The 10,798-nt window shown below is 39.4% G+C and overlaps 2 protein-coding genes across 2 annotated transcripts; one reads left to right on the top strand and one right to left on the bottom strand.

Annotated features, from left to right (window-relative positions):
- The first annotated feature begins 614 nt into the window (after window positions 1-614).
- LOC122051130 (dehydrogenase/reductase SDR family member FEY-like) lies at window positions 615-5,945 on the top strand. The gene is made up of 8 exons (XM_042612087.1): window positions 615-1,063; window positions 1,841-1,961; window positions 2,217-2,334; window positions 4,022-4,158; window positions 4,421-4,522; window positions 4,755-4,847; window positions 5,328-5,400; window positions 5,484-5,945. The coding sequence occupies exons 1-8, from the start codon at window positions 681-683 to the stop codon at window positions 5,744-5,746; spliced, it is 1,290 nt and encodes a 429-aa protein (XP_042468021.1). The 5' UTR covers window positions 615-680; the 3' UTR covers window positions 5,747-5,945.
- Window positions 5,946-8,294: 2,349 nt separating this feature from the next.
- LOC122051129 (pentatricopeptide repeat-containing protein At2g17033-like) lies at window positions 8,295-10,240 on the bottom strand. The gene is made up of 2 exons (XM_042612086.1): window positions 9,955-10,240; window positions 8,295-9,866 (listed from the first exon to the last, which is right to left on the bottom strand). The coding sequence occupies exons 1-2, from the start codon at window positions 10,195-10,197 to the stop codon at window positions 8,775-8,777; spliced, it is 1,335 nt and encodes a 444-aa protein (XP_042468020.1). The 5' UTR covers window positions 10,198-10,240; the 3' UTR covers window positions 8,295-8,774.
- Between the last annotated feature and the right edge of the window lie 558 nt (window positions 10,241-10,798).

Raw genomic sequence — 10,798 nt, 5'->3', positions numbered from 1 at the left:
TTTTTTATAATATACTTTAAGTTTATGATTTAAATGAGAAATATTAGAGATATAATAATACGACTAATATAATAGAGGATAATTAGATGGCGGTGGGATAAAAGCATACCCTTTTAATTTTTACTCAAAAATTAAACTATAAATGGGTACTTAATTCTGATTCATAAAATGTGTCCTCCACGTGGTGTGGACTCCACACCTCATATGTATATTTATTATCTTTTTATTGCTATTATTTTATAATTTCAATATCACTTTTAAAAAATAACATTTTTCACATAAGTAATTTAATTGATCACCATGCAACCTAAAATATTACCTATTTAAACTAATTTTATTTTTTAAAGAAATTGATCATAATTTATTTTCACCGTCAAATTTAATTTAATTTGTTTCTGTTATTTGTACTCTAATTGTTTCATGCGATCTAATTAAAATTTATACGTATGTTTATCAATTTTATTTTTTTATTGAAGTTAAATTATAAAAAAAATTCACATATATATAATTTGTCGATAATGTGGACTTTTAGTAAATTTCATCAGAAATTTAATTTGGAAATCACTAACTGTGCATCCCCTAACTAGAGTGAACAGGCAACAACAGCAACAGCCAGCCAGCGGAGCAGCTTCTGCTGCGCTCAGAACGCATTAGCAAATCACGTGCCTCGTCTCCGTTCCATGTTCACCGTTCACGCATCCCGGTGTTTAGGGTTTGGTGGCAGAATCAATCAGACTCGTATTGTTCTGGAGTTGCTCATTCTCTCCTTTTCGTTTCGCTGCTCTGCTGCGCGATTCATGACTTCCTCCGTCGCGGCCGCTGGCTCTTCTTCTTCTCCTCCTCCTTCCGCATTAAGCGGTGGCGGAGATGGCGGCAGGAAGGAAAGGAAGGAGGCGCTGGGGTGGATCGAGTGGTTCAGAGGATGGTGTGCTATCGTCTGGGAATTCCTCTTCCAGAGGATCGCCGCCAGCCACGTAGAGAACCCGTTGCCCCTTCCGCCGCTTGAGGACGTTACCTGCATTGTCACCGGCGCCACTAGCGGCATCGGCCTGGAGATCGCCAGGTCCTTCCTCTCGTTCAAATTAGTAATTCTTGGAACTGCTTGCCTTCTTGCATCCTAGTTATGGGCCCGATCTTTCGTTTAAGCAAAATCCTTCGTTTATGGTGTTATTGAATGGTATCTTGCACACTGACAAGTGATAACCAGTCTGAAGATGCAGCGATTTCTTTCTTTCAGCTGATGTTTACATTCAAATAGATGCTCGTTTTATTTTGGATCACAACAAGTGACCTTGGCTGCCTATTAGGAATGCATTTTGCGGAGGCAGTTAGTCTTATTTACGTTGCATGACATTGCTTTATTATAAATTGCACAACGAGGAATCGGAGACCAATTTGGACACGATGTTGCATCTTGATTCAAATTTGCCACCATTTCTTTTCCTTTGCATCCATGAATGGTACTGGAGAAAAAAAATTGACACCATAGCCATCTCTTGATGTCTTACTGCATAATTATGGCAATTTCAACTAGTCATCAAACAATTGGCTGCCCATATTATTTGAATTTGTCCACAGAAAGTCCAAATTATGGACGGAGTGTTCAAAATTATGGATAGAAATATTGCTCTGTAATGTTTCTGTTATTGTTCTCCTATTTTTTTCATATCATATGCTCTTTGGTTTTGCAATATTATTTGCTAATGTCCAGGTTTTATCATAATTTGAAAGTGCAAATTGCAAACCATATCAGATTGGAGATTGATATAGCTTTTCATTGCATTGCTTTTATCATTGCTTGTCCTTTTATTAATTGAGATTAATTGGTTGCCATTAACAGGCAACTCGCAGAGTCAGGAGCACATGTTGTAATGGCTGTAAGGAGACCGAATTTGGCTCATGAACTAATCCAGAAATGGCAGAATGACAAGTCAGAGAGTGGCCTACTACTTAATGTTGAGGTATATGCAACTGAGAAGCAAAACGCAAACAGATCCCTGTCATCGCTGCCTCATAAATTATACAAGTTGTAACTATTGTCGATCTGGTTGTTGGCCACTATAGAATTATGTTGTTTTTCTTTTTAATTTCGTCTTGCAAGTTTAATGAGGTGGGCCTTACCATCTCATAATGAAAGAAGCATTCTTATCTATCAAGTGAAAATCTTTTGCTGCAATTTGATTATCTCGAGTGGTCTCAAATTCTTAAAATCCCAGGTGATGGAACTTGATCTGCTCTCTCTTGACTCTATTGTGAGATTTGCTGAAGCTTGGAATGCTCGGAATGCACCATTGCATGTGTTGATCAATAATGCTGGCATTTTCTCTATTGGAGGTTTGAATCATTTCTACCAGTTGATAAATTTCAGTAATTTTCATGCAAAATTGTACTAATTCCTTATGTTAGTTTCCTAACCATATGAAGTTAAAAACACTAAATTCAATGGATGAAATGATGTGTCATTTTTAGTCAGTGCAATGACAATAAGCCATTAATCAAAAGTATTTTTCTTTGCAATGATATAGCTATAAATGAACTTTTCTAATAAAGAATTATTACATCACCATTAATTATAATTTTGATGTATGTTATAGTGTCAACTTTCAACCAATAGTCAGTCATTTAGAATGCATCAAGTGACTCTTCCATGTATACTCAATATTTGATACCCAGTCTTTTATATCTACTTTGATTTATTTTACTTTTTAATACAATTATCCTTAGTTCTCAGATACAAATTAATACTTGCAAGCTGCAAGAATAGGATTACTTATGTTGGCCCACCCTCTTTGGGAACTGAATTTTTTATGTTAAGTCATTTCAAGAGTATGATTTTAGAATTATTCTTCAATTGTTTAAAATAGAAAATTGAACAAATAAACTGCTGATTGTGTCAGTTCCTGTTGGACAATTTCTCTAAGGGAATCTTGGATTCATGTTCAGCTCTAAGTATCTGAATCTATGAAATAGGGACTTGGTTAATCATAGAAATTGGTTTTTTCATGCGTCCATGTTTCATGGTCACTAGTACCAGCTTTATCCTGGAGATAGATCATACCTAGTTTGTACTTCTGTTTAGATATCACTTTTTTCTTCACAACATATACAACTTTTATAGCGTGGAGAAATTTTCAATGCATGCCAGAATGCTAGAATCTGCACATTGGCTTTGTAATAAGTCTAGTTAGTGGTATATTGTAAAATATGCTTGAGCTGTGTATGGTTTGTTGACCAGGATTTAACTACCCATTTACGGTTTGCAGTGGGTCAATGCCCCTCCATGCTTTTCTTTTCAAGTACTGAGACCTTGTAGTTACCTAATCCACCCTACATACTAATATCATTAGTAAATCCTTGTTTCAGATGTTAGCCACTGAACATTAAGATGCATTTCTGATGCTGAACATTTGATGTTGAAGTATCACAGTCACGAGTACTATATTATCGGAGTAGGCATGATGAATGTTCACTGATTGTGTGTTCTAAATATGCCATAGGATAACTTTGTTGGTCCAAGAGCTTTTGCCTGATGCCTAGTTCTATTTGTATATTACTCTGTTTCAAATTATTATCATTGGTTTTTCTTATTGACCCCATCTAGTTGAATGTTGATAAAATTTGTTTTGCATGGAGGAGGCAGCTTAGATTGACTATTCTTAGGCTTCGATTCATGGTGGCATCTCTGGTGCACATGGTGACCTCATCACATTTCTTCTTGAACAATCTCCAGTTCTCCATGTTATTATATTCTGGACCATTTAAGCCTTGCTGATGTTATTGTTTGTGATTTTGTAATCTTTGTGTAGATCTAATCTTGTATGGATTCCATGTGCATTTCATAGGCCCACTTAGGTAAAAGAAGTTTGCTTTTCCAATCTTTAGAAGATTACTATTTTGATATATCCTTCATAAACTGTAGTTGTTTGAGTGGCATATTGGTGGAAGCTTCTGTATGCTTAATCTGTTTACAATTTATGCAGACCTGACACTTGATGACTCTAACTTAGCTAATTTTTCTTAGAACCTCAACGTATTTCCAAGGATGGGTATGAGGAACATTTGCAAGTAAATCATCTTGCCCCAGCATTACTTTCATTGTTGCTTTTTCCATCACTTCTCCGAGGATCTCCAAGCAGAATTGTCAATGTCAATTCTATTGTAAGTTGTATGTGAATATTGAGAACACAAGTATAAAGAACTTTCTTATCAATTGCATCATGTAGTTGGTATGTCTCAATTTGTCTTTCATTTGCTTAGAATTTATTTATTTAGATCATCTTTATATGATTTACGGAGGCAGGGAATATAAAGCCTCAAGGATGATTTCTGAGGACATTTACCCTACCTTTTGAGCACTTTCTTATTTCTTTAAATTGATGAGGTCTCTTCTAGGTAACTTAGGCTTCTGTTTGTTCTTTAGATGCATTGTGTTGGTTTTGTGGACACAGAGGATATGAACATGACTAGCAGAAGGCGTAAATTCACAAGTTTAGCTGCTTACTCAAACAGCAAACTTGCACAGGTAACTGTATTGAACGTCTTGATGCGTTTTAAAACTCATTTTGTAATTTGTATCACTTTAATTTCTGCCAAAGGTGTGTTTGGGATCTATAATTTCTATGATTTTTTAAAGTTTCTAGTTAAGCCTTTTTATATATATAAAAAAAAATTAATGCCATTTGAATCATAATGCAACTCTTGTTCTTTAAATTCTTGACTATTTGAGTTAACTGATGTTGCGACTTCTGGTTTAGGTGAAATTTAGTAGCATCCTTCACAAGCAGATACCTGCAGAAGCTGGCATCAGCATTATGTGTGTTTCTCCTGGTGTTGTTCATACCAATGTTGTGAGTCTGTATTTCATAAATTTCTTCACTATGTTTTAGCATTACATGACCTTTAAGTTTGCGTTTCCTTTTTATTTTTGATTTAGTAATCCCATGACATCTTCCATGTTGGTTCTGGCAAATAACTCATGTTGCCCCACAAAATAGACACAAAGGCAAAGGGAACTCAAGTATTCTTAATAGGCATTTCTATTGAAGAAGGCACCCTGGCCATCTTACTAGGCACTCTATTTGATTTACATAAGCTGCTAACTAAATTTAAACTAGAAACTTCATTGCATTGCATATGGGCTAAAGTTTAATAACCTTTACGTTTCCCTATTTAATTCTTCTAGCCTTGATTCCAGAAGATGCAACTTGGGATGCCAGTATCCATAAGTGAGAGATATTCCAACTTTTGAGTTGCTGACAACATTGTTGTTTCACTGTTAACTTGTGGCATCTAACGATGTTCACGACATACATATTTTCAATCTGCAGGCAAGGGATCTACCGAAAATCGTCGTAGCAGCATACCACCTAATTCCATATTTCATATTCAGTGCTTTAGAAGGTAGGAACTTTTTCAGTTGGCTAACCTCATTCGTTTTTTCTGATGACTCCTATCAATAAAGAAAAACCACTTGGCCATTGTAGGTTCAAGAAGCACTTTGTTTGCAGCCACTGACCCACAGGTTCCAGAATATTGTGCATTGCTGAAGTCTGACGAATGGCCTGTATGTGCCTACATCTCATTCGACTGTCGCCCAACGAATCCATCTGAGGAAGCCCACAACTTGGAAACTTCTCAACTGGTTTGGGATAAAACATTGGAATTGATCGGCCTGCCATCTGATGCACTGGGCAAGCTCATTGAAGGGGAGCCAGTGCAATGCCGATACACTTCAAAGGCCCAATGAAATGACACGATTTCCACAGATTGTTTTGCGCCTTCGCTAGTCAATAAGATTCACAATTAGGGGAACTGGAATTGCTATCACTGTAGTGTGCTTTATCCATTGAGGCCTTCGTTGTAATGCCCGTAATGTCTCCTAGTGTACTGAATGGTTAACCATCTTCTCTGTGATTAGTGACGTAAACTCCAGATTCCATGGGTCAGCAGATGTAGTGGTTCTACCAAAGCTATGTTAGATTAGTTAATTAATTACTGATTAGAGGGCAAATTTGACATGGGGTAATTTTGAAGTCTGAAATCGAATCCAAATCTAAATCGGTGAGCATTTTTGCCGCGCCAGATCAGATTCGTAGTAAGGGAAACCCTCGACAGCTGATTCTAAAAGAGGCAGAGAGATGCCTCTGGGGAAGTGGTGGAAGGAGAAAGATCTCCTTTAAAAGGCAGGCACTGAAAAAAATACACAAGTAAAGGTCGAACATCAACAACTAGAGGGTTGCTCAATTCCTTACAAGGCAGAGGAATTAAGGTGGTCTTCAGTGAATCGAGGTTGGGGAATAGGGTTGCTATTTCAAATTAAAACTTCCAAATTTAAAATTTTCTAACTTAATCTGCACCAATGGCAACCATATCATTGTTCAAATTCAAAGACAACTAACTTGGGATATTTTTTATCCAGTGAGAAGTATACTTAAAAATATTGGCTGTCTGGATGAGTCTCTACAAACGTTTTTCAATTTTATTTCTGATGGCAGATGAAAAATTTTTATGGGACCAGATCAGTCATCCTCAAAATTAGTCAGTTTGAAAAGTTGGATACATGATATCAACTAAAAAAAATTAGCCCTCGGGGCATTGGTGCAATGGCACCACGTCTTCTCAGTTTCCCATGCATATATAGATCTAGTTTCAATTTTGATGAATTAAGAATGAATCTTCCTTAATAGATGGTTGACCTAAGAACACTAGATTGATGGGCTGTCTGTTGCAAGCACTTCCCAATTTAGCTTGATAGTCGGTGAGAAATTTCTGTAGAGCCGGATCGATCACCCCAGGTATTAAGATTTGTTTTTTTAATTACAACGCACAGCAGAAATAATTTTCCTCCAATGGAATGACAAACCTAAGAACGTTGCACGTTAGATGTTGAACCGCAAGCGCTTCATGATTTATTCTGATGGTCAGTAGAAAAATTCTATGAGACCGAATCGATCATCTTCAGAATTAGTTGGTTCGAGCTAGATACCTGAATTATCCAAAAAATCAAAAAACAAAATAACGCCCCTGAGCACAGTGCAGCGATAGGCGCTCATGCAGTCTCCAAGCATCCACAGTTCGATATGCAACTGCAGCATATTATAGGACATTTTCCTCTAGCAAGATGACAAATTTGGGATGTTAGGCTGCTGGATCACTTGTTGCGAGCACTTCCAGATTAAACCTAATGTTGGTGGAAAAGTTCTATGAGACTAGGTCAACCATCCTCAAAATTAGTCGGTTCGAAGGGATGAATACTTGGTGTTAACTTAAAAAAATTCAAAGACAAACTCACCTCCAAGGCTATCACGCAGGGGCAAGAAGCCCATACAGTTTTCCAAACATCCACAGTTCAATTCCCAACCACATTGTACTGTAAGACATGTTCCTCTAGTGGGATGACAAACATTGTGGCAAAAAAGCGAATACGCTCGCCTCCAGCGCCCCCGCCAACCCGTCCCAAGGTCAACACGGAAGAGGTAAAATAGTGACTAGGACATAAGGGAGGTATTTACCTCAGTTTTATCGAGATTCGAACCCTAGACCTCATTGTGGCAACACCTCATGCACTAGTTACTATACCCATCCGAGGGGACAAAAACTGTATGGGTAAACTTTTTATAGTGACCGATACCACCGCCGAAACAGCCCCTTATCATAAACCCCCGAAGGGGTGAACGGTACCACTTAATTGATAAGAGCCTACGCAGGGGGATGCTCGAACCTGACACCTCAGTCAAAGAGTACAACGTCATAACCAGAGCACCCCTGGTTCGATTGTTAGTGGGATGACAAACATGAGAATATGGGATGTTGAACTGTTGGGTCGTCCACTGCAAGCACTTCCAAATTTACTTTGATAGCCGATGAGAAACTTCCGTGGGGTCGAGATTGTTATCTGAGGAATAGTTGATCCGAAGGGCCGGATACATGATGCTAGCTAAAAAAAATCAAAGACAAACTTAATCTGCCTTATGGCATAGCGGTTAAGGCTCTCCAACAATTAATCAGGCATTTAAAGTTTGATTTTCAACTGCGATACACCGTATGAATTTTCCTACATTTTCTAATTTACGTTAGTAGTCGATGGAAAAAATCAGATTAATCCCCTCCAAGATTAATCAATTAGAAGAACTAGATATCTGGATTATCAAAAAACATTCAAAGAACTTTTTTTTAGCAAACACCATGTATCTAGCCATTCGGACCGACTAATCTTGAGATGATTGACTCGACCCCATAAAAATTTCCATCAACCATGAAAATAAATCATAAAGTGCTTGTAACGAGCAGTCCAATAGCTAACATCCTAGGTTTGTCATCGCATGAGAGCACAGTGCCCTGCAATGCTGCATGGACGCTATGCTGTTACATCAAAAAAAATAATAATAATAATAAATTCAAAGACAAAGTTTACCTTTTCCGATACTGCAATGAATCAGAGAATTGACGAAACATGATTCAATTTGAAAATGCAGTAAAAATTACTGAGATTGTTTCACATACAAGAAGAGATTCCATGCGATAACTCCAACTCGGAAGGCAGCTTGGCAAATCCTATACAAATTGATGCTCCACAAGTTACTGATATATCTCAGAAACTTGTATGGAATTCCCAGTAAATGATGATTGGGATCTCAAAAGAATTGCAACCCAAAGATCCTTCCATTTAAGCGAGGACAAGCAACAAAAATCATCAGAGGAAAAGAGACCTTCAAAATGCCTTCTGCAAGATCATCCACACATGCAGGACGAAGCATAAGCCCTGCCATTTGGAATTAGCACAACCATTCTTTGATTGCTTTACCACTAGCAACGAACCTTCCGGGATTCTTTCGATCAATTCTCATTGGACTACTTGTCTGAAACATTATCTCCCTAACCAAAATTTTAATCGGAGATTGTCCCCTTCTTTGACTATGATTCCCTGTTCCGCAGATTATGGAGATCTCCAGTGGCACTGCATTCTCCTTGGAGAACCGCAGTCTCAGCTCCTGCATCCAATTCAATAGGATTATGTATGCTGAAGTGACATGAAATCCATGCAAATCCAATTTCGACCCTGAGGAAGACCACTCCAAGTTCTCATCCAAAACAGACGAAGCAATTAGATTCTTAACCAGCAAGGCTTCGGTGCTTGACGATGATGAAAGTGAGTCGGCCTCCAGCTTCTTCAATAGAGCATCAACCGAAAGAGGAAGAGCTCTTGAATTGGACTCGGAAAAGGATTGAATTGTTCCTTTTGAGCAAATTGAAAGAAGCACGGGGCAGGAGTTCAGCACGCAATTGAAGGTTCGAACAGAGAAACCGACACCCAAAGCTCTCATTTTTTCCATCCAGAAAACCATTTCCGAGAGCTTGCCATGGTGGCCGTAGCAAGAAAGAGCAATGTTGCAGCATACGGTGTCGATTTCTGCTCCCGCGTCTTCCATCGATCGGAGAATCTTTCTCATCTCCGAGAACAGACCCAGTTGGCCATAGCTCTGGATGACCATCTTGAATTCCGGCGGCGATGGCTCGAATCCGGAGGATGCCATCTCGTTCAGTTTCTCCTCGGCGTCGGCGGGCTTTCCCATCGAGCACAGGGCTTTGATCGACGACCCGTGGAACCGCCTATCGGAAAAGGGAATCTCTTGCAGATGTTCATAGGCCTCGTGGAGGGATTGCGTCAACCCTTGCTCTGAAAACGCATCGATGAGGTCGCAGTAGAAGAGGGCGAGGTCTCGAGATGCGTTTAACCTCGCAACAGCGTCCGAGGCTAGGGTTTGGGCCGCGTCGTAGCGGCCTTGCTTCTCGAGCACCGCGATTACGCTGGCGGCCAGCTTTGGCTTCCATTTGAACCAGCTGGCGTCGTTGATTTGCTCGTAGATCTGCACAAAGGAATCAAATTGCATACTTTGCAAGACGGGAAGAATCAGCTCAAAGGGGAATTAGAAGGGAGAAGAGGAAGGGTCTCACGGCGAGAGTGTAGGGGGAGGAGAGGTAGAGGAAGCGGGAGAGGGCGAAGAGGGCAGCTGATTTGGAGGACTTGGCGAGGAACTTGCGAATGAGGCGGTGGGCTGCGGCGGAATCGTGGGGAGAGGCAGTGTGGAGGGCGGAGAGGAGGCGGTCGGCGTGCTTGCCGCTGCCGGGGAGGGCGGCGCAGCGAAGGGTGGCGGAGGCGGAAAGCGAGGAGCCCGCACCCGTCCAGATCAGCGCCATCACGTGTTCGCTGAAGCTCGCACCGTGGTCACTGGAAGTGGAGAACGATAGGGTTCTTATTATTATTATTATTTCGAAATTTACACTTTGTTTCGAGTATTTTTTTTAATTGACATGTATAAGTTTTTCGGCACTGTTTATCTTTTGAGTAAGTATTTTACAATCCATATGATGTTTAAATTTTCATGACAAAATCGAAAATTTTATCAAATTTAATCATATATTCCAAATAAGATGGTGTCATCGGTTCAAATTAATCCCATGTAAAATTATTGTAGAATGATGCCGAATAGGATGTCAAGATGAACGTCTATTTAACCTTAGCGGTATGAATATTGCAGTCTAGGCACGAACGAACCTAGGCAATGAGGTCTACTGGCAAGGTAGATACTAGGGAAGGCGTAGTCTGACTTAACCTGGGCCGGTAACCCTATACAACGTGCTCCACATTGGACTGTTTGACCGGACCCTATGCACAAGTGAGCAAGGATTAGGGGGAAATGAAGTGATACAACAAAATCCTCCATTAGTTAAATCACAACTAAGATGCTCGGAATCAAAATTCTACATATCTGAGTATATCGTTTTTTTTTTATACTTT

The sequence above is a fragment of the Zingiber officinale genome, chromosome 3A (assembly GCF_018446385.1).
Source record: "Zingiber officinale cultivar Zhangliang chromosome 3A, Zo_v1.1, whole genome shotgun sequence".
Lineage (NCBI taxonomy): Eukaryota > Viridiplantae > Streptophyta > Magnoliopsida > Zingiberales > Zingiberaceae > Zingiber > Zingiber officinale.
Note: the sequence above shows the minus strand (reverse complement) of the source record. Positions and strands in the feature narration are given on the sequence as shown.